The sequence below is a fragment of the Mastigoproctus giganteus genome, chromosome 5 (assembly GCF_048544385.1).
Source record: "Mastigoproctus giganteus isolate SK-2022 chromosome 5, ASM4854438v1, whole genome shotgun sequence".
Classification (NCBI taxonomy): Eukaryota; Metazoa; Arthropoda; class Arachnida; order Uropygi; family Thelyphonidae; genus Mastigoproctus; species Mastigoproctus giganteus.
The window spans coordinates 18,035,891-18,060,647 of record NC_143579.1 but is presented as its reverse complement, the minus strand read 5'-3'; the positions used below and the strand labels follow the sequence as shown (position 1 = coordinate 18,060,647).

The window sequence follows — 24,757 nt, the reverse complement described above, 5'->3', positions numbered from 1 at the left end:
ATAAAAATAAAAATGACCACAAAACACGCAAAATTTACAGACAGTATACACGGAGCAATATGGCCTTAGTTGCTGATGCTCCTAAAACTTAACTACAACAACAACAACTATAAATACTCATAGACCTTCGAGAAGACAGTTCGATTGTGAATGCAAGATGCCGCGATCGACAGAATCGGACTTCTAGCGCGGAATGACAATAGTGTGCCACATAAGCAATTGGTCTATATGTGACATTTCAACGGCACTGAAGATCCATAGGTCGACAATTGGCGATGTGGTTGGAAAATGGAAGCGGACTGGTGGTGGAACCTTCAGGAAACGACCTGTAAAACCTCCGAAGCAGACGAAACTTGACAGGAGAGCCCTGCTAAGAATCGCCAGCTCTGAACACAGGTTCACATTATCGCAGCGCACAGGCCCTCAGTGAGACGATTGGTTGGAATACATGTCAGCGCCAGTGTATTTCACAGGAAGTTGCATCATATGGGTTACCACGGTCGTGCAGCTACCCACAATCCACTAATCGCCCCGATTAATGTCAGACGCCGTCTAGCTTTGTGTGAGGCCCGCTGTCCTTGCACCATAGACCAATGGAAAGCTGTGCTTTTAGAGAAACGAGCCACGGTACATGGTCTAGCACTCTTATGGTAGCGCCTCGGTGTGGCGGGTGTCCGGAGAAAGCTGCCTGATGGACTGTGTCGTTTCGACCATGAGAGTTTGGCGGAGGCAGCGTGATAGTCTGTGGCTGTTTTGCATGATTTTGCCCGGGACCGTTGGTTGTTTTGGACAAAATCATTAATGGTGAGGTCCATCTAGAGTCTGGGCGGGTAGCACAGTGGTATAGTCACCGTCCGCCCCACGCCGGGTGGAAAAGACCCGGGTTCGAATCCCGTCGATGACGCGAGGATGGATGTAATGGACTTTTTTCACTTCGTGGCTGAGTTAGTCGGTCTCAGGCGTAGATAGCAAGGTTTTTTTCATCCAGCAAACAGGCAAATCGACCAGGGAACACACGAAATTTACAGACAAAATAAATATATGGGTAGATGTAATCATTTATGGGGACCCTAATATCATAATTTGGTTGGGTTTTTTTTTTGGTCCATCTAGATGTCCTAAACAATAGCACGTTGTGGCAGCACTTCGGAAAAGGCTCATGCCTATATCAGCAAGACAACGCTCCATATTATATTGCTCGTGTTATGATGGACTGGTGTGAGGACATGAGAATCGAAAAGTTTGGGCCAGCCCACAGCCTTAGTCTCAATCCTATAGAGAATTTCTGGGACGAACTGGATCGTTGGATGCTTGTGAGAAGAGACTGCCCAAAAAAGAGCTTAACTGGTTGTCGCTTTGATGGCCGAATGGCGAAAAATGTCGGAGAACATTTACGTTTTTTTAGTTTTTCTGAAAAAATAAAGATTATTTGTAGATATGTAGGCTTCTCTGGATATCAATAGCATCAGTGTATATTCCCCAATGAGTACGAAACTTTATTTCCTCGCATGTAGTCAAAAAATATATATTTTTCCCTCCTAACTTTAAAAACTAAGATGCGATTTGCAAGCCTTATGACATGAGAAAGCCTGCAATTGTCTTCACACACTGTGGAAAGTTTACTTTCAGTAAGAAGTAATGCTACCACTTTGGTTATGTGACTGTCACTAGTTCGAATACATAAACTGCATTACATGTTTATATGAGCATGAAAAAACCATGCTACCTCCGCCAGAGACCGACTAACAGCCACATTTTAAAAAAAGGCCCATAAAAATTCCTCCTGTCATCGACTGGACTCGAACTCAGGTCTTTTCCACCCGGTGTGCTACGTACGAGGACGAGAAAGTTGGAAACTAACTTTAAAATAAAGGATTTTGATCAGTTATATATATATCAGTTATATTTATTAAAATCGATCAAAAGGAAGTGGATCGAAAAAAATATCTATTTCCAAAGACACGAATGAGTCTTAGAAATTGGATCAGCGGATGAAAACATTTATCATTTTACCTACAAATCAGAAAATAAAATTTAGTGTGAGAACGTGAGTTGGCTCTGGATACCAAGAAAATGATTAGTAGTTTCAGTCTTTCTTAAAAATTCATTCCGGAAATTAGTTTTTTGGGCGTTCTAATTAAATTTTATGCTAAAACTAATTAACATTTAAAGTTTTCCACCCTGTTACTATAAGAATGTGGAATTATTTTTATAAATGAAATTCCTGCCCTTTTAGTTTTTTTTTAAGTATTTTTCGGTTTATGATTACGGCATTCATTGACCCGATTATCATGCGAGCCCTATGGAGGAAATTGTTCAAGTTAACTGGAATAGTTTCCTACTCAATTTCTAATATAAGTGCTTATTTGTGCCTTGGAAAAAAAAATATATATATATTTTAAGTTAGAAGTAATAAAGCGAGAGACAAAGTGCAATTGTCATGTAACCGTTTTAACTTTTAAAACATAATTTTCCTATACCTCCATATTTGTGGCTACTACTTATTTTATCTATACTATATATAAGCCAAGTGGCTTAAATTTGAGCGGTAGTAGTGGCAAATGATGCAAGAAAGTAAGTTTATATAGCATCAGCCAAAAAAGAAAAAAAACACACACGCAAACTTCGCCCATCCTTACCCTCCAAGAATTTGTCTAGTTCTTCCTGGAATAAATTCAATGAAGAACTAGACAAACAAACCATCCACTTCCACAACAACAGATGGAAACCTATTCCAACAATCGATCACTCGCTGGCTGAAGGCAAACTTCCTCACTTCTCTCCTGCAACCATCCTTGCTCAACTTAAATTTATGCCCCCTATGTGTGTACGCTCAGCAAGAGGAAGAATGGCATTCATATTCAGCTTACTCAATCCATCCTACTTCAGGGTTTTATGTTGTTGTGGGTAACACTGTTTTATTTTATTAGCCTATCCGTTTTATTACACTAATCCGTTTTATACACTAATATATTTTTTTATTAGTGTATCCGATTCCAAAAGGAGGAAAGAACCCTCAAAATCGTCGTATGAATTAACAGTGAAATCGTACTTTGCCAAGCCGATCGGTGTTAGTAATGTCGCTACGTAACGTAGTGTCGTATTATGTCATGTTATCGATTGGCCCTCTTAGCCCAGGCGATTGCGGAACTCCACAGTGACGGTCAACATGCCTGTTGCGTTCGAATCCTTGTGCCACCACAAAAAAGGCACTGCCCGTTGTCTACTGAGCACTGCCATGTTGGTTGCCATAAGATCAATGACGTTGTAAACGTTACTTGCTGCCTCTTAATTGTACTGGTGTTTTACTGGTTTCAGTAAGCAGCGTTATTATTGTTTTACTGGTTTCAGTATGCGGTGGTAACAGGAACAATCACACCAATGTCTTCTGCTAGGCACTATGATTCTCGTCTTTGAAATTATGACGAGGACTGTGATGAGATTCATTATATTCGTTACATTTCGAAGGTACAACTATAAAGGTTTTCGAAAGTTTTCGCCCACTAAATAGTCCACTTGACAGAGAGAACCTCTTGGTAATGCTACAGGATGCATCAGCTAGTGAATAATCTCGCTGTTTCTACTCTGCAAGTGAGTCTCTTTGTGATGGAACAGTATGGTTGTTGCGGCTTTCTAAATGGAGGTGCTCCGAGCTCTCACAGTTGCCGAAACAACTCCTTAACGTACAGTGATTTGTATAAACAAATTTAAAGTTTTATTTTCTTCAGACAAGTCTCAATATATTTGAGTGCCCCAGATATGTACAAAACGATATTAATCAAATTCTACTGCTAGAGTAAAAAAACTAAATTATTATTGTTGAACTTATATACATAATTTGATTGTTTATCTACTTTTGCTCTAAAATAAAGCCAAAACTTGTTCGTTTGGAGCCGAAAGTGTTGTCATTGTTGTTGCAGCATTTGCGTGACCTACAGTAAGAATATATGAGGAAGCAGACGTAAAATTCTTTGCTTATATCTGTTGCATTTTCAACACCTGTAATGATTAACTTTATCGTAATTTAATGTGCGCCTTTTCAAAGATAAATAGTTAAGATAAAGACCTAACTTGCCAGATCTTAGTTCAATCAAATTTTGCGAAAGTAATTGTTCGTTAAATAATAAATACTTCCTCGAGCTAATAAAAATTAATTACCATATACGGAAGTAAATAAACTGGCTGGGAGTACCGTTAGTGTATGTGCATTCCCCACTTCCTTGTTTTTCTCTTGAGACAGTGTCAAGGTCCAATGCACACACTCAGCTTCTCTCGCCTCCTTAGAACATTGTACTCTAGCAAGGTCCGCAAAGCCCTGGAGGTAAGTATAGCTTCACGCGCCATGTTACTGTCATTGTTTGGTATCTCCCACATCCTTCACTATTATCCAGTGAAGTGTTTCCTAAGTCAATAACCTTACTCTTCCTTCAAGATTCATCCTGGTGTCTGCGATCGGGAAAATGGAACATTTTTCCGCTAATGGACAACCAGATCGCACGCGACTCAGCATAATATAGTTATGCTGCAAAGGAGCGCGGCCCTCACATTCGAATAAATAAAATACACAAAAACTCGGTCACGAAAGAAGGAAAAATTAATGTCGGTCACTCGAAAAAACATTTCATGTAATGTAGCAGGTAATAAATATGATTATAGTGTCAATACTCAGACGGGTTTAATGTGTTCTTTGAGGAGAACATACAAGAGTAGATAAAGCTACAAGTTTAACTTGATCTAAATTTTAATCTTGCGAGGTTTTCCTTAACGAAGTTCACATTAAGTAACTGGTATAATTGAAGCCCCTATAAGCGATGAACGAATTATTGAAATTATTTTTCTAAAATTTATTTCAAAATAACTTCTTTCATATTAATGTACAGTAGCAATAGAATATTAACGCATAATAAAACTTTTAATTTAAAAATAAATTTAAAAATTTTATAAACTCTGTGTTATGTGCTTTGTGACAAAATTCAAAAAAATCCACAAACCTCAAAGAATTAATTATTCAACGGTAATAAGTATACACTCAGTGATCAATGATGCATCCAGATGACTTCTTTAACCAGTGATTCCATTATTCCCTTGAACATACGTTAAGCTAACAGGTCTGTGATTACTCATGTTGCCTTTTGACTCCCCCTTTATGAATTGGGGATAGATTCCCACATCTCCAATCCATAGGAACTTCCCCTGAATCCAAGTATGCTCTCATAATTATGGCTAAGGGTTTGCTTACCTCATTTGCTGCCTCCCTTAATATAATTGAATAGATTCCATCCACCCTAGTATCACAAAGTCATTTAGCTCCTCCTTAGAGTTTGATATACTTCTGGCATCCCTTTCCCTAAAGAATTCCTCACGTGTGAATGTAGATGCAAAATACCTATTCAATTTGTCCACAACCAGAGCAGGGTCATCAACGGTTAACCCATAGTCATCAAGTGGCCCAATGTGATTCAACCCCTTCCTTCTGCTTGTTAATATACGCATAGAAGTCTCTGCTGTTTATTTTGCATTCTTTGCCAGAGACTTCTCATAATCTGCCTTAGCTTTCCTAACCTCCTCTGTGACTTGATTACAGACTAATTTATATCTACCATCGGCTTCCGTAGAAAAGTGCATGTTTTGCATATAAATTATCAGGTGATACACCTGATAATTTATATGCAATACATGCACTTTTCTTCTCTGCTACGTGTCGCAATAGTTCATCTGACATCCATTTAGGTATTTGAACAGTATTTTTGTTGGTATTAAAACCTTGAACAGCATTTTTGTTGGTATTAAAAGCCTACTAGCTGCTTTGATTGCTTCCCTGAATATTTCCCATTTAGAATTTGCTGTTGATAAAATCATCAGTTGGTCCCACTGCACAATTTAAAAATTGTCTGCGACCTCTGTAGTCACCCTTACGAAAGCAATAGTCTTTTTCTTTGCCCTTGACAGTAGTTATGTCTTTAATTAAATTCCACATTAGTACGGTGTGATCGCTGCCATCCAGTGGGTCTTTTACTTGCAGATTCTTAATGCATGAAGAATCACTGCTGGTAACCAGATCAAGAGTATTGCTTCCTCTTTCGGCATTCTGGTGCTCAAAGAATATATTCTTTCTTCTTTGCGTTTAGATCTTTGGCAAAAATCAGTCTAACAGTTGCTCTATTAATGTTTAGTTCTATTAATCTCATAAGAGTCAGCCAACTTTTTTTTCTCACCGTTCAGGTCATTTTTCGTAAATTGAATCAGTCTTTTGAAGTTGTCGGGTGGTCGCGTCATTCTTCATCTTTAATTCCTCTTTCAAGAAGTAAATCTGTGGATTAACAGATATACTTCTTGAATCTGTTAACTCACAAAAATACAGTACTCATTTACACTTGAGCTTACATTATTGTCAGATTCGTACATATCGAAGGAACTCGTGGTGACAGCATTACAATTTTCGATATCAAGGTGTAAATGAAAGGACTTATCTTTCCAATTTCAAATAATCAAGATATCATAATTAGGTAATTTCTTTTTACTTAGGAAATTTCATTTTACTGCATGTACTTGCAGTTTTGGAATATTGTATTGGCGTTATTTTTAAAGTTATTCTATGCTATCTCATGATATAAAATCCATATCAGATATTTACTTTCACATTCATCTCTATATTTTTTTAACTTTCAGTTGTGCGGCAATGCTGTGAGCGCAACTGTTGTATTCAACAGAAAACCATGGCTTGGAGTAATTGCAGGGCCTATTGGTTGGAGTTTCGGTTTAGCTGGAGCCATCTTTGCTTCTGGTGGAGTTTCAGGTAAGGCTATCTTCATAGTCTTATGTTCTTTAGACTATCTTCCAGTTCTTTTATTGTACTGTACTGTATTCTATTCCTAGTACATTGTGAAACAGAAACTAGCTCCCTTCCTCTCCAAAATCGAGCCTCTTCGGAATGTACTAAACCCCACCCCCAGATTATCAAATGCTCCAAAATCAAATCGATGTTGAAAGGACAACTATTTGATTGTTTAGAACACATTAAAACACTTTGAAATTTATTAAAAATTTATTTTTTCCTTTCTAACATTTTTTTATAATTGATTCAGTCCTGGAGCTCAGTTAATCTTCATAAATCTTGCAGTTTAAAAAGAAGTTTTACACTGCTTTGCTTGAAAGTTAGGACATCTTAAAATATAATGTTCTTATTTAAATTCAGTTATCAGGATGCTGAACAATTATATTTGCTAAATCTCGCTTGAAGTCTTCATTTTATAAATGCATACTGAAAATTAGTTGAGACAATAATTACTTTGGAGCGAGATTAAAGATTCCTGTAATTGTTTCTACTACTGTAAAATTGACTAATCGCTGTATTTATACTACTAATGCTGAAAAATCCAAAGTCAAACTCAGAACTTCACCAGACTTGGACTGTGAAATCTGATTGGACAGCAGTCGACGTAATTGGAAATCTTTTTGGGCAAACACTTGAAGCTTTGTTTTAAGCATAAAAATAAATGTGAAATGATCAGTACCTGCAAGTACACTAGTTTCCAAAACTTGAACAGTACTTATTGTAACATTTTTTGTACATGAACTACGTTATCAAAAATTGGGACATCAAAGAAACTGAACTTGGCCAAGATTTAAAATAAAATAAAAAGCTCATGAAAATTCTTCCCCTCTTGGTGTTTTCAACGTGGGCCTTTTCCGCATGGTGTGGAAGGACATCAGTTATAATTAAAGACTTAATCAAAATAGCCCTAGCCAGTGATGCCATGCAGTGGTTGATAAAGAAAATAAATAACGTTGTTCTTTGCAATAACTTTCCTCACGCTTGTATTTCCTGAAAGAAAATGACAACCTAGAAAATTTGAGAGTAATAAAACCCCTCCTCAACCAATTCACACCACTAGAGTAATGTCTGTTCCGGTAACCTTTTGTTTTTTGGGATCAATATTAAACAAATTAATGTATTCAGGCATTACATTTCGGGCAACGACTTTTATGTGTGAACTAAGAACATTTTATTTTTGCGCATCCTCCATATTGCCAATTCAATCAGCGCACTGCAACAAACAATATCCATCGCTTCATCTACAATATACGGTATATGGATAAACTATATGATATGTATAAAAAAATAATTATTGGATTTCTATGTCTGATTTTAATGAAATTGGTAAAGTTCGACAGATTGTTCAAATAGGCAGAAGTATAAAATTTGATGAAAATCCATCCACTGTGAGTGGCATTATATGCAGATGTACGGGCAACGAAATAATAATTGGAAGATTTCTGCTGGTAGATTGATGAAATGTAGAAAGGCTTGACAAATCTTTCTAAAAGAGTCAAATATAAAATTTCTTGAAAATCCATATACTGGGAGTCGAGCTATTACATGCGGACGGACGGGCAAAGAAATAATAATTGCTGGATTTCAGTGAAATTTGCGATGACTCAACGAAACTTTCTAAAATAACCAAATATATTTTCAGTTTTCGCGCTTGCAAATAGAACACATTTCGGTGCCTGAGTGTCATCACTAAGAAGCTGCTGTAAATAAGAAATAATTTAACTAAGCTCAGGTGGGGTTTAAGCTGTAAATCGCGTAGATTAAACTCGGGAGAGTATTAATGACGTCATTTTTTTTTTTTTTTTGTACTTTTACAGGAAGATTATCCTCTTATAGATGTAAATTTTACTGACAGGCTATTTACTGGGTTATTTAAAACGTTGTAAATGACACTCACTTGATAAACAAGTAATTTAGGTAAGAGCCTCTTACGTACATAACAAAATCCGTTTGGTCATCTGGATATTGACTGAAAATCGTCTTTGCAGACACCATAATCGACTTCTTTACTTCATGCTTACTTTTCTCTTTCAGTGATATATATATATATATATATATATTTTTTTTTTTTTTTTTTTTTTTTTAATTCATGTGTACGTACAACACTGATGGTCACCATTTTAAAAAATGTTCAGAACATTCTTTAAAATCGTGTTTTATCCTCATACAATACTGGAATATTCCGTTAGGTGTGCAGAGCAACTAAGATTATGAGGTATCAGTGTATTGAGTTTGTAATTGCGTTAATTATTCTGTCGATTTGCTGTTTGTTGAACGAAAAATCAAGCAACTCTCAGCTGAGACGAATTAAAAACCCCAGGGACTCATATCTGGTGAGTATTGGCTTGGCACACCCAGGGTCCTGCTGTGCTGGATATAATCATTCTTCTCTTTCTTGGTGATTCCCTTCTGCTTTTGACTCTCTCTCTCTCTCTCTCTCTATCTCTCAGGGTAACTCAGAATTTTTTTTTTGGCTGGTGCAACAAAAACCTCAGGCTTCCTTGAACAATATGGCTAATAATAATAATAATAATAACTCGTCCACATTGTTAAAAAAGCCGATAAAAGTTTCTCATGTCATTGACGGGATTCGAACCCATCATTTTTCTACACCGAATGGGAGGGGGGTGATATGTAACTACTGCGCTAGCCACAGGGTGATACGTTGCATAAAAATACAGTATGAACATAACTTCTCTTACCGTTTCTTGTTTTTTTTTTTTTTTGAAAATTAATGTGCCAGCATGCATTATCTCTTGGTTTTATCAACTGAAATAACCATCAGTACACCCGCGTCATCCACATTTTGGAACTGTTTCCTCACGAACTTGTTCCATGCTTCGTTGCATTTCGCCTTCCACAATATTTTGATTACATCATCTTTGTAATATGAGAATTGGTTGGAGCTTTGGAAAGTGATAAACTTGATATATGACCCGTATATTAAATAAGGAATTATGTTCTGTCACTAATTCATGAGATAGCATTTAATTCGATACCAAGGAAAAACTGCCGAAATCTCAGCAGTTCTCAGGAAGGTGTTTTCTCATCTTTCACAGATAAATTTCCTACTTTCTGACAAAGGCCTTTTCTGGATAGTCTAAGATGCAATAACGTATGTTGAATATAGTTCGGAAGTTGCGGGGAGGGAGTAGTGCAGTGCGAGAATTGATATTAGAGAAAAGGGGTTCTTGCCTGAAGTGAGCCCTTTTTCAGTCTTGGGTCCACCCGTACTCTATGTAAAGTATAGTAAAAATCTATTTGACCGATTTTTTAAGTTAAACATAAAAAATCGGTCAACTACTGAGTGCCGGGCGCTCAGGATGAAGGGTCCTTAGTCACGTGTAGTATCTCAAATAGAGAGCTTTATGGTAACTGAAAAAAAAGTTTCTAGTACTCCGGATTGGCCTAAACTGAGGAACTAACAAAAACGTTGTCTATTTGAGTCTTTCCAGTTGTGAATGACAAGGGTGGGAGAAGCGACTAAAGCCGTGGGGGAGAAGCCAATGGGGGGGTGAGAACCGTGCAAGACTCCGCGAGGTCCTCCCCACCACCGCGGCCTCAACGCTGGCTTTCAGAGTACCTCCTTGCCGGGACAACTCTCAGCTTTGAAAATTGTTAAAAAATACTTCTCGTCGCAAAATTTATAAATGACCTTTACAAAATTATTAACTAACTATTTAGCAACTTTTTGTCACCAAATGGAGAGTTACTTAATACAAAGAAGCGCGCTATCGAAGTGCAATAAAAATTGTTTTTTTTAATTTTACACAAAAAGTCAATGATAGATTTCAATCGGAATAGTTTTCCCTAGATAAGCATCGAATAACGCATAGTTAATGTGATTTTTAAATTTTTAGTTCCATTAGAGGGGGGGACACGAAAATTTTCATGTCTGGCGCCGCCATTTTTAATTTTAAAAGTATTTTAAAATTATATTTTAAACCTACTCGTTGAGCTCTTTCCAACGGTGTATAATAAGCTATAGGTTGTCGAAACATTTTGTTCCCGCCGCATTTACCTCCCATTTCTCATACAAATTTTTGTCAACAACGATCAATATGGCTTTATGTTGGCCCACATGATGTACAAAACCTTGCAAAATTTCAGGTTGAGTGGTTACAGAGATACAATGCTGTGACAGACGACGGACAGACAGCCGAGTGACATTATAAGGGTCCTTCGTTAGACTACGGACCCGAAAAAAGGCACCTGTGGCAGAAGGAATCTATCCAGTTATATTGAGGGAGACAGCGAGGGAAGTAAGCAAACCCTTAGTCATAATTATGAGAGCATTCTTAGATTCAGGGGAGGTCACCATGGACTGAAGATGTGCAAATGTATCCCCAGTTCACAAAGGAGGTTCAAAGGGTGACGCAAATAATTATAGATAATCTATATAATTATAGATAATCTATAATTATTTATAATTATAGATTATCTATAATTAATAGTTCAGACACAGCATGGGTTTGTTAAAGGGAAGTGTTGTCTGACCAATTTGATTGGATACTATGATGTGGTCACAAAGGAACTGGATGCAAAAAATAATTTTGATATCATATACTTGGATTTCAGGAAAGCTTTTGATATTGTTGCGCCGACCGGGTTAGCTGGGTGGGCAAAGTAACTACCTGGCAACCCAAAGGTTGCGGATTCGAATCCTGCCTCGTGCTTGGATCAGAGTAGAAAATGCAAAAACTTTGGGAGGTGCGATATGGCCACAGTAGCCGATGCGCCAACAACTAACAAAAGAAAAAAAAAAAAAAGATACTGTTGCACATGGAAGACTGCTGTACAAACTGGAGCGATATTTGTACTTAATACCATATTGCTCCAATTCCATGTCCAACAATATCAAAAGCTTTCCTGAAATCCCAGTATATGATATCAAACTTATTTTTTGCATCCACATCATAGTATCCATCACTTTGTGACCACATCATAGTATCCAACTAAATTGGTCAGACAAGACTTCCCTTTAACGAACCTATGCTGTGTCTGAATTAGTACTGCAGTCTTGTCTAGATGATCTTGCAATGCTTCTATAACCAGTGACTCCATTAATTTCCCCGGAACAGAAGTTTAAATAACAGAGGTTAAACTAACAGATCTGTAATTACTCGTGTCACCCTTTGATCCCCTTTGTGAATTGGGGATACATTTGCACTTCTCCAGTATGTGGAGATGCGCAAATGATGTGCACACCTCCCCTGAGTCCAAAGATACTCTCATAATTATGGCTAAGGGTTTGCTTACTTCCTTTGCCGCCTCCTTTAATATAACTGGATAGATCTCAACCACCCCAGGTGCCTTTCTTATGTTTAACTTCAACAATCATTCCTCCACTTTGCCCTCAGTTATTACAAAATCATTTAACTCCCTATTAGGGTTTGATAAACTTCTGGCCTTCCCCTCCCTGAATAACTCCTCATTTGTGAATGTAGATGCAAAATATTCATTCAGTTTGGCAGCTATCTGAGACGGATCATCTACAATCAAACGATCAATATCAAGCGGACCAATCTGATTCATCCCCTTCCTTTTTGAGTTTATATAAGTAAAGAAGTCTTTGCTGTTTTTCTTTGCATTCTCTGCAAAAGATTGCTCATAATCTGCCTTTGTTTGCCTAACCTCCTTTGTAATTTCATTACGCACTAGCTTATATCTACCACAGGCTTTCATGTCACCTGATAATTCATATGCATCCCACAATATCAGCCTTTGATGTTGTGACCCGCACTTAAAATTCATCATTGGTGTACATGCTAGTATACATGCACCTGTTCTTACTCTGTTATTCTAACACAGCCCATTTTGATGGTTCTATTCTGAAGAAGAGATAAATTTAAATTACTGTATTACAAGTACTCTGAAGAAGAGATGTCAGAAACTTCAATACTTGGCCTGTGATATGATAGAAATTTTGAAGGAGCTTAAGCAAGGCACTGGTGTTGACACTGTCGAACGCTGCTTGTAGATCCAGGTGTGTGACAGCAATTTCTTCTTTCTTCTCAAACGATCCAAGGATGGCATTGGTGGTCATAAGCAGATTGCTAATTGTTGATCTGTCCTGCAACGCATAATGAATTTGATGTGGCCTGTGAGGGAGAATGTGTGTGTGCTAAGCGTTTTCAGTACTGTTTTCTCAAACAGCTTTAATAAACATGAGGAGTTGGAGATGGGTCTAAAGTGCTTGGCTTCAATTGGCTGGGAGACCTTTGGGAGTGGATTGACGGAATACACATTCCATGCTGGAGGGAAAAATTCTCCTTTTAATATGTTATTAAAAATTGTTAGGAGAGGATCAATTAGATATGGACTCAAACATTTTATTATAAACTGTGGAACTTCGTCAATCCCTGCAGTACCAGTTGCAGGCGATTGATTAATTGCAGATATAAGATCGTGTCTTGTAATTAAGATGGTTGCAAGTGCATCTCTGGGCACATCATTATCAAGCAGAGGAATATCACTGGACTCATGGTTACCTCGCTGAAATCGTGCAATAAAGTCCATCCAGACATCAGGATCGAGCTGTGAGGAGAGATCACAATGTTTCTGTGGGTATGATGGGGCACCCTTGCATAGTGTGACTTCAACGTGGTGTTTTATGGCTTGAGACTTGAGTCGATTAAAGCTTGCTCGTACTTTAGAGTAAGCAATTTGGTCTGGGATTTGTCCTGTTCTTTTCCATTGTTTGTAGAGTTGCTGTTTAATCTTAAAACTGTTGCTGAGCTCAGGGATGCACCATCCTCTCGTGCGTTCAGAGATCATTATTTTCTTTGAGGCTGCAAATTTGGAAATTGTGACGAGCCAGCTAGTTAACAGATCCAAGGCAAGTTGGCTATCACCCTGCTGAAGTGCATTCCAAGGAATTGCAGTGGCTGCTTCAAGGCATTTACTAGTGTTGATTAATTTCGGGCTGGTTATTACCTTTGTGTGTACCCTAGTCGAGACATTGTAGTTTGGAGTCGGAAAAGACACGTTAATGAAAATTGGCATATGATCAGATTGAAAGGCAGTTTCTGCTATTGAATCAAGTTCACAGTCGCTTGATGATACAAGATCAAGATAGTTGTCACCCCTTGTTGGGAGCTGATTGATTAGATAGATTCCTAATGGATGAAGGCTATTTAGCATTCTTGCCTGAAGATGCACAAGTTGAGTGGATAAGTTGAAGTCTCCACAGATTATGTGCCTTGCCGACGGACGAAGCCCATGAATGAGTCAACTAGTTATCTCATCGATGGTTTCAGCATTGGGTCCTGGAGGTGTATAAATAACTGCAATATCAATGCGGGCTGATTTAAATTGGCATGACGCAATTAGTTCTTCGAACTTATTAGAATGGCTTTTGTAATTCTTTGTTACAACCATGTGTGGTGTTTTATAGAAAAGTCCCACTCCACCCCTTCTTTTGTCCTGTCAGGAGCAAAGAATCATATTATAACCAGCCGAAACTGCAAATGGAAAATCCTCTTCATTATGGTCAAGCCAAATTTCTGTTATGCAAAGCACATCATAATTGTGTGAGAGTAAAAGCTCTCCTACAGTTTTGAACTTATTACGGATGCTACGGGCATTTTGATAGAAGAGGGCCAGGCTATTACATTTGGGGATCTTAGTACTTTTTGTCTCTGTGGTCTGTTTCTTTCTATTCTGGAGATGTCTCTTTGAGATATTCTCACAAGAATTCTGTATTGTCTTCCATCCACGATTTCCGTGCTGAGTCAGCTAGTTGGGTTACCTGTGCCCTTAATGTGACCATGCAGTATTTCACTGTGCTGCTGATGCCTTAATGCGGGGGATTGAAAAAAGAGCCTGATGAGGAGCCCTCGAGACCAGGCAGATGGCTGAATCAAGATTTTGTATTGGGTTATGTTGCAATTTAATCTAAAAGATGAATAGGAAGGCCATTTTGTGGACAATTGGGATACATCAACAGCTAGGTTTAGATTTTCTTTTATGCCATTTTTAACCTGTTTTGTGGTTGTTTGTGGAGCCAATCGTGAAATGAACAGGCTTCTGCGAGTGAGTTGTTGGTCGACATGTGCTGCTTTCCCGCTGGACTGGAGCCAGTTAGTTGTAGCTGTCCCAGTTATATGTGATCGCCTGGATCTCTTGTTTATTCGCGTCCGTGGTCCTACCCTTGTCTCTTGGTTTTTTCATTTTCTTTAGCCATGTTCCCTCTGGATGCGTGAGGGGATCGCCTAGCGACAACCTCAGCCCAGGAGTGTGGGCCAGAGTCAGTATGACAATGAGCTTCCGTATGGATTTCATGATAGTTTTTAATAATATAATTGGGATGTCAAGTAGGTGTAATTATGGATCCATCCGAGGTTTGTTTTGGTGCGTCGCTTTGGCGAGGGGTGCATGTTAGACCTGCTATTGAAAGAGCTGGAGGATTTTCACTCTCAACATTACTTTTATCAGTTGCTTCTTCATAGGTTTCTTTCTGATTCTGCATTGGGTTCTTTGTCAGTGCGGCAATGTGATGGTGTTCAGGTACATCACTGTCTTTTAGTGTCCGCCCATATTGATTGACAGAAGTTATCATTGGACTGCTGCTGCTGCTGTAACTGAATGGTGAGGTTTTGTTCATTTCATTGGTTGGCAGAGAAGAGGCAAACGGAAGTCCTATCTCTCGGCCAGGTTTCAAAGGAGTACAGTTCACGATCATGCTCTTAAATACTCCAAATTGGCTTTTCAGTTGGGATACTTCTTGGAGGATCGCTACGTTTTGCGCCCGTAGGAACTGGTTTTCCGAGAAGAGGTCAGTGACGTTTTCAGACATTCTTTCCATCTTGCCTAACATGATCCTTGCATTATCTGTTTATAGGGTTGTGATAGTTCTCGTGTGCTCGGTGATGATGTTTGTAAGGCTTCTAGATATTAAATCATTGATGATTACTTCGTCTAGGTTGACCTTCTGGCTTTCGAGCATACTGATTTGTGTGCTGGATTCCTTAGACGCCATCGTGGATCCATTGTCGTTAATACCACAGTCATGAGGAGGTTGAGCAGGGGGTAATGATGTCAGTGATGGGGATTTATCGACGTCAGTGGCTAGGACGCTGCCGTCTACTTTCCGTGGATTTACAGATTCATTATCTACATTGATTACGCTGTTTCTATTACATACATCGCATGTCCACATTTTTCGCCGTTCTTTATTCAATTTCCATAGCACTGTGGGGGTCAGAGGCGGATTTAATGGCGGGCGCACCGGACGCGCGCCCTGGGCCCCGACTTCTGAAGGGCCCACGCAAAAGCCCAACAAATTAGTTGAACATATTAGTTCAAAACTTTGTGATTATTATTATGCTATTATTAATTATATTATACATATATTATATTCAAATTTTATTGGAAATAAAACATTAATAGTTCATAATATTTTTTATTTATTTAAAAAAATGGTTAACATGTATTTTTATTTTCCCTGTCTCTCTCTTTTTTTTAAGGGGCCCAATATTTTCTTCTGCACCCGGGGCCTCAACCGACCTTAATCCTCTCCTGGTGGGGGCGCATGGCTTACAAAAACCCTGCTTGCACAGAAGGCAGCTGAGAAATACAGTTGATTTCACCTTACAAATTGCGCAGATGATTTGATTGTTTGTCATTTTAATGTTGTGTTCTGTTTCCAAAGCTTTTAAGTTCAGTTTCCACGAAGCGTGTGATCAAAGATAAGGCTATACCAAGAGAGTGTTTCGTTGAGAGAGAGCTGGAGGCAAAGATTAACTCTACTTCCTTTTAGCAATTACCCTTGGGAATTAGTGTATTAGGCACACCTTTGACCTTGTCCTTCCAACGTACAGAGAAGGGGTTAGATTGACTTTGTGCTATACAACACAATAGCCCAGCCTCTATATTCTTAGCAACAATCTTAAATAAAATTAATATAAAAGATTACCTGGTAACCATCAAATTCAGTAGACGTGATCATCAGCTCCATGACAATGAGACGGACCATTTGACATAATTTTCATACTTGGGAAGATAAGAATCACTTTAAAATTACATATTATACGAAGAGCTCACTTTACAGGCAGCCATACACTGCACGCGCGTGCGCTAACCTAGAGACCCCAACCCACAAGCTGTACTGGAACCGCGCCATAATATAAAAAAAAAAAAAAAAAAAAATAGGACAATCCCACACAACAGAACGGATATAACCCTTGTGGACAAGAAGGAAAAGGCTACCTATCTGATTGACATAGCGATACCCAACACTGGCAACCTGCTTTTTTTTTTTTTTTTTTGATTTGGTAGTTGTTGGCGCATCAGCTTCTGTGGCCATATTGCACCTCACAACGTTTTTTCAGTACTTTGATCCAAGCCCGAGGCGAGAATCGAACCCACGACCTTTGGGTTGCCGGGCAGGTACTTTACCCACTCGGCTAGCCCGGTCGGCCTGGCAACCTGCAGAAAACCCATGGTGAAAAAATCAGGAAGTACAGGAACCTAAGACAGGAGATCAAAGAGATGTGGCATATGCAACAAGTAACGACCATCCCGATCATCATGTCAACCACAGGTATGGTGCCAAAGACCCTACATAGCAGCCTAGCAGCAATAGGTCTCCCAGCGAACACCTGTAGCTAGTCAGATAGTTCCTCGACCAACAGTAACACCAGGCATAACAACAACCACCCTGTGTACTTGGTAGCAACACCCGTCACGAGGTGGAACCTCCAATCAGGGAGAAATAATATAAGAGCAATAATAATAATAATAATAATAATAATAATAATAATAATTTAAGTGTATCTCATCCCTGTAGAAACAATCTCTCCTGTTAACATGCACAGACCACGCTGAGAAAAATTCTACCCCATGAGCCTTGCACAGTCTCTTCAGGGCTGAATTGATTTACAAGGCTCTAATCATATACTCCCTCCTATTCGTGGCTGGGCAGAATTGCCGACACTTTCAAATTTAGTTGTCATTAGTGCCAACGTGTACAATGATATCACCCTTTGTGCCCTTAAAAGGTGGAGATTTTATGAGTAGCACACACATGCCACCTGCCAGTGTCCTTTCACACTGGCAGGTGGAAAATATGCAAGTTAGTATCCTGTGAATGGGGCAAGAATTTTATGGGCTTTTTTCACAACTTTTCGGAGTTAGTCAATCTTAGATGAGGGTAGTAAGGTTCTCTCTCTCTCTCTTGGAAAGTTGGTTTTTTCATCCAGGAAACTGACCAACGAATATACACAATTACAAGCACAATATACTGGCACTTCATAGCCTTAGTTGCTTTAGCACTTAACACATACCCCTAAAATTTTGCAGAATCAGTCACCACTCATGTAAACTCTTCTTTCAGCTTATTAAGAATCACTGAGTAGTCCATACAAACTCAATTCCATCTTCGTAGGGCATCTCAGATGTTCTCAGTGGGAGTCAGGCCAGGAAAGTATTCAGCCAAATCCACACAGTCAATACTCTCACCTTCCAACATATTGAATGTTGTCATCCATCAGAACAAACTCTTTGTCTACAGAAACTGCCTAATGATAGTTGGTTGGTTGTAGTTGAGTTTTAGGATCCTCTAGGATCATCAGCAACTAAGACCATGTTGCTCCATGTACATTGTCTGTAAATTGTGTGTTCTGATGTCGATTTTCTGTTTGCTGGATGAAAAACCCAAGTTTCCAGGAGAAAAAACCATGTTATGCTCACCGGAGATCAACTAACTCAGTCACGTTGTGAAAAATACCCATAAAAATTTTTCCCATCATCAATGGGATTCAAACTTGGGTCTACCCATTGGGGGCTAATGAAGGATTATTATTATTATTAGCCATATAGTGCAAGGAAGCCTGAGGCTTAGGCTGCACCAGCCAAAAAAAAAATTTCTGAATTACCCCGAGAGAGAGAGAGAAGGGAATCACCAAGGAAAAGAAGAATGATGATATCCAGCTCAGGACCCTGGGTGTGCCAAGCCCATACTCACCAGATGTGAGCTCCTGGGGTGATTATGGGTCACAGCAATTCACTATGCATGCATGCAATCATTGTCCCATTCCTGATAATGTGGTGGTCTGCATAACCCTAGAAACTAATACCACCCCATACCAGTAGTTTACTTCCACTATATAGACTGTGCTCCCAGATGTATACTGGATTGTTCAGGTTCCTCTTTCATGCTGCTGATGGACCCCTGAGAATTCCAGAGAACTCCAGGCTTTACCTGGACTTGTCTGTTAGAAGCAAACACCATTCCTCATTAGTCCTGTTACAATATTCAAGTTCCCACATTTTTTGTCCCTATATGTCAGGCAATCATTGAAACAGACCACAGGTCTTCTTGCATAAAGCCCATGTCTGCGCAAATTAATTTCGATGGTTTAAGTTGACACTCATGTCGCTGTTGCTGCTACAAAGCATTCCAATTAGCTGGGTAGCATTCAAGTGTCAATTTCAACAGAAAAGTCGAGAAAGAAATGGTGATCTTGCTTCAGCATTGTTATCTCTGACTCTGACCTAGATGGCTACAAATGGTATGGGTTCTTGGACCCCATTCCACATCATGCTAATGATACTTTGTGATGCACCAAGCCATGCCATAACTTGGCATTATGACTGTCCCACATCCACTCTCCTGATGGCTCTCCAATCAATACTTGAGGTAATTCATCTGACATTTTCAGATGCTTCATTACAATAATCCACACATGTTGTCTTTTGCAGCTGTAGTTCATAAAATGAGATGCATGTGGAACATGGTTGAGCATTTAATGAAACAGTCACGCACCTACATTTTCATATTCCCAAGTTTACTGGTAAACTTAGTAATTTACATCTGCACATCAGTCCATGAACATGTGCTGTCATTTTTGCAACAGTGGATATTGATATGGTAGATTGTCTCTAGTAGATTATGCTGTGTTTTACCTAATTGTTTTTACCAGTGTAATTGCTATTATCTGAATAATTTTAAAAGAGTGTTATGCTCTTATTTTGAAATACTCCTTTTTTGTTTTCAATTACTATTAAAACTTCTTGTTATGCATTTTTTTTTTTTTAGGAGGACATGTGAATCCTGCTGTTACCCTTGCATTTGCAACTCTTGGAAAATTTCCATGGCGGAAAGTTCTTGTTTATATGTTTGCCCAGTATTTAGGTGGTTTCATCTCAGCAGCAGTGTTGTTTCTGGTATACCAAGGTAAGGAATATTGATGTTTCTAACAAAACGCTTGAACTTTCTATTCCTTCTTTGCCAAAAAGGAGGACCCACTTGACATTGGGCTCCAAAACCTGTTAAGACAGGTGCTTTATTGGGATATATACAGACCTTAAAAATTATTTAGACACCTTAAAAATTGTTTGGCATATGTCACCCACTGAAGCACTAAAAAATCATCAAAAATTTTAAGGTTGACTTGTATGCTAGGTACAAAATCTTTAGCCTGAATTCTTGAATTCTGCTTGTAGCATGACTTTTTTTCTAATGTATTGCATTAATTATTTGTATTTTTTAATGAAAAATTTGAAAAATTAAAAGTACTATTTTTTTTTCATGTCATATCAGTGAAAGAAAATTTTTATTAATTCTTTTAAAATAAAAAAATATATAAACAAAATAGAAAAATGAATGTATTAATCCCTTCCATTTTTGAGTTTATAAAACTTTCACAGGGTACAAAATTTAAAAGTTGTAGTGTACACATATCTTTTGCACACACATGATGTATCAAATTATTTAATTTTTTTTTTTTTTTTAAGTTCCTGAAGTTTAGTTATAATTTTGCAGAACATCCTTTGTATCTAGTACAATTCAAAAAAAAAAAAATTATTGATTGTTTGAGTGAATGCTATAATAAAAGTAATTAATACAGGGGGGATATTCAGGGTATATTCATGTGTTGTTGTGGCGGACCCCAGGGTTTCCCCCATTAGCCGCTACTACTTCTTGTTTTGAGGCTCACGCCAGAACCGGCCATTTGTATGTAGTGCGTTGGGTGTGTAAATGTTATGATGTGTTCTGTTGTTATGTAGTCGGCCGGTACCTGGCTCTTAGCAAGTGGGAAGCAGCAACACCTGGTCACAGCTTCCCACCCCCCATCCCCGCCACGTGGAGGTGGCCAGGATCTTCTACCTTCATGCTAGTCTATACCGAAACAAAATTCCAGGATAGGCAAAGAGTAATTAATACAGCAGATTTTTCATTAAAACTTGTGTTATTATTATTATTGTAATTATCCATATGATGCAAGGAAGCCTGAAGCTTTTGCTGCACCAGCCAAAAAAAAGATTTCTGAGTTATCCCTGAGAGAGAGAGTCGGAAGCAGAAGGGAATCACCAAGAAAGAGAAGAATGATTAAATCCAGCACAGCAGGACCCTGGGTGTGCCAAACCCATACTCACCAGATGTGAGCCCCTGGTATATTTCCCACTCATTATAAAAGGGTTTTTTAATTTGGTTAATATTATTGCATTATTAAAATGACGTATGAACAGGGTGATCCAGAAAGGTGTGAATGCTTTTAGATATTAACATTAGTTGAGGCATATGATGCAAGAAAGCATGCTTATACAGTATCAGCCAAAAAAAAAAACCTTCCCATTTTGCCATCCATTTATTTAAACTATCAGCCCCAGGGGCTCACATCTGGTGGATATGGGCTTGGCACACCCAGGGTCCTGAGCTGGATATCATCATTCTCTTTCTTGGTGATTCCCTTCTCTCTCTCTCAGGGTGACTGAGAAATTTTTTTTTTTGGTTGGTGCAGCATAAGCCTCAGGCTTCCTTGCACCATATTGCTATTATAATAATAACTTCCACAACAGATGGAAGTCTGTTCCAGCAATCAACAACCTGCTGGCTAAAGGCAAACTTCTGCACATCTATTCTACATTAATGAAACACTAACAATGCATGTGTAAAATCTGAAATATAAAAATGGATAAAACTTTTTTTTCTGTCAATCCCTACTAGTAATCTAATTTCCTTCACATCATTTTTTTTATGAAAACCCCAAACACGAAAAGTATCAAAACCTATAGTACTTAGTACCGTGCATGGATTGAAGGAGAAGTATGGGGGGAGGGGGATGCCGGAAACTTTGCTCTAGAGACTAAACATGGGTTTCACCACTTCAAGCCTCCAATAAGCAAAGTGGTGGTATTTCACCGGTTGATGAAAGTCATCTACCACCAACCTAATTTTTAAAATGATTTCTCCTTGAGACAATGCATTTTATCATCCAGTTTGTATAAAGAAATTCAGCAACCAGTGTGCATCATGGCTTTTTTATGCACAATACAAAAAATTAACCATCCCAGTGTACTTCAATATACAATGGGTTTTAGCAGATTGAAAGAAAGGGCTATATCTGCAGGGTGAGTCCAGGTTGGCCCCACACCAATGAAACAGTACAAGTGCAAAAAGTCTTTCAGCAGTCAGTTTATACATCACTATGAGTTGAAAACCTCAAAACATAAGGTATTAGAACAAAACATAAAGTATAAGGTATGAATAAGGTATTAGAACCTATAGGTTCTAATACCTTATTATTGTGATTTTCAGGAAATACATACAAAGAAAATTTGTTCCATAAAACAGAAGTTGAAGGGATTTTTTTTATGAAAAACCCAAACACGAGAGATATTAGAACCTATAGTATTTAGTACCGTGCATGGGTTAGAGGTTCAGAAGATGAAAGAAAATATTTGTTGATGTTAGACTTGAACTTTTGTAGATTGTAATTTTCAGGAAATACGTATGAAGGAAGGTTGTTCCAGAAAATGGAAGTTGAATGAATAAATGAGGAATAAGAAAAGAAAAGGATAAATGAGGGGAGAAGAAAAGTTGGACAGCAATTTGATGATGACTACAGAGTCCAGTCACAATATTATGACCACCCCCAATGCAGACATCACACATGCCTAGTGAATCATATAGGCACTTGTCACATTCACACGCCGCAAGCATGTAAGGCTTGATGTTCAGCATCCATGAACACAGTAACAGCCTCTGTCGTGGGCAAAGCACATGACCTATCAGACCTGGAAAAAAGGCATGATCATCGGCTTTCGGGCCAGGGGTGCCAGCATTTCCGAAACAACAGACTTTGTAAAATGCTCACATGCTGCAGTGGTGAAAGTGTATCAAGACTGGACAAATGGAACAGTTTTGACAACCCAACATGCCAATTGTGAAGCCCCATGTGCCATTGATCCCAGAAGTGAATGTTGGCTGAAATGATTGATCAGGACCGATCGGCACACTACTGTTTCTCAACTGGCGTCCAAATGAACCTTGGGGCCACCAGAAAGGTCTCCAACACGACAGTGCAACGAAACCTGTTGCACATTGGGCTCAGGAGGAGACGCTTGGTGACAGCTGTTCATCGCAAACAATGGTGTCAGTTTGCACAGTAATACCAACACAACCCCGGCTGAGTGGCCTTCTCCGATGAGTCACGGTTTCTGCTCCACCGAGTGGATGGACTTTGGCATATTAGGTGTGAAACCTCCAAAAACAGACACCCGGACACAATTGTTGGCAAAAGGCAGGCTGGTGGGGAAGCTAAGTGCGGCATTATGGTCTGGAGAATGTTTCCATGGTATGGCTTGGGTCCACTGATACCTCTGGAGGGCACCCTGAACACAGATGGTTACCTATCGATCGTTGCCAATCAGGTACACCCATACATGTTGACTGTGTTTCCTGGAGCGATGGTATCTATCAGCAAGACAATGCGCCATGCCATGTCGCCTGAATTGTCTGTGAGTGGTTTGAGGAGCACAACGAAGACTTCAAGCTACTCCCTTGGCTACCAAATTCCTCGGATCTTAACCCAAATGAAAAGCTATGGGACCATTTTGATCGAAACATTAGATGGATGGTTCCTCCACCAAGGAACCTACAGGAACAGGAACTCTGGGGTGCACTGCAGTCTGCATGGTCACAGATACCCGTAGCAGCCTTCTGCAGACTTATTGAGTCCCTTCCACGGCTGGCTGCGGGAGAGACTCAATAAGCAAAAGGTGCATATTCTGGATACTAGGTAGGTGGTCATAATAATGTGACTGGACTCTGTAGTTGTGGCATGTGTTCAGACTGGCTTAGTAGAGAATGGGGGGAATTACAGAAGCTACTTCAGAAGTGGAATGTCCATGGAAGTATCTACAGAAAAGATATGCAGCAGAAACAGGTTTATGAGAGAGAGAGAGCGTGGAGAGACTTTGTAAGAGAGGCCATTAATTAACCTGACTACCCTCTTTTGATTGAGCCCAGAAACTCTCTGTCTGAATGCCCGAGAAAGGCATTGGGGGCACCACTCCAAATGTGGAAACAATATTAAACGGTAAGATACATTCAAGATTTATACAGAGTGAATGCTGTTTAGAAGGAAAGTAACACCAAAAGCAAGAGAGTAAGAGTAAACAGTTTTTTAGATGCAGAAAAAGCAATATTTCTCATTATTATAGTAGTAGTAATGGCAACTGATGCAAGAAAGCAAGCTTATATAGCATCAACCACAAAAAAACAGTTCATCCATCTGAACCATCCAAGAATTTGTCTAGTTTTCCCTTGACTTTATTCAACCCATCCACTTCCACACCAGATGGAAGCCTGTTCCAACAATCAACCACCTGCTGGCTGAAGGCAAACTTCCACACATCTATCCTGCAACCATCCTTCCTGAACTTGAATTTATGCTAACTCATGTGTGTCGTCTCAGCAAGTGGAAGAATACCATTAGCATTCAGTTTACTCAATCCAGTCAAAGCTCTAAACACCTCAATCAGATCTCAGTACAGGTACCTGGTGTCAGTGTGGACATGTGTTGTGTCTTACGCAAGGCGGCCCTAAACGTTATTTTATCTCCGCCATGGTTCTCTGTGATGGTATACAATAGCCAGAAATGAGTGTAGTGTTATATTTGCACAGTGTGTGTGTGT

General features: G+C 39.0%; 1 protein-coding gene across 1 annotated transcript in view; it reads left to right on the top strand.

Moving 5' to 3' along the window:
• Positions 1–24,757, top strand: part of LOC150085213 (aquaporin-10-like) — a 115,528-nt gene that overhangs the window by 75,731 nt on the left and 15,040 nt on the right. Inside the window, exons 2-3 of the mRNA XM_090373102.1 lie at positions 6,670–6,796; positions 19,875–20,012. Coding sequence (XP_090229228.1) covers positions 6,670–6,796; positions 19,875–20,012 — 265 coding nt within the window. The remainder of the gene's footprint in view (positions 1–6,669; positions 6,797–19,874; positions 20,013–24,757) is intronic.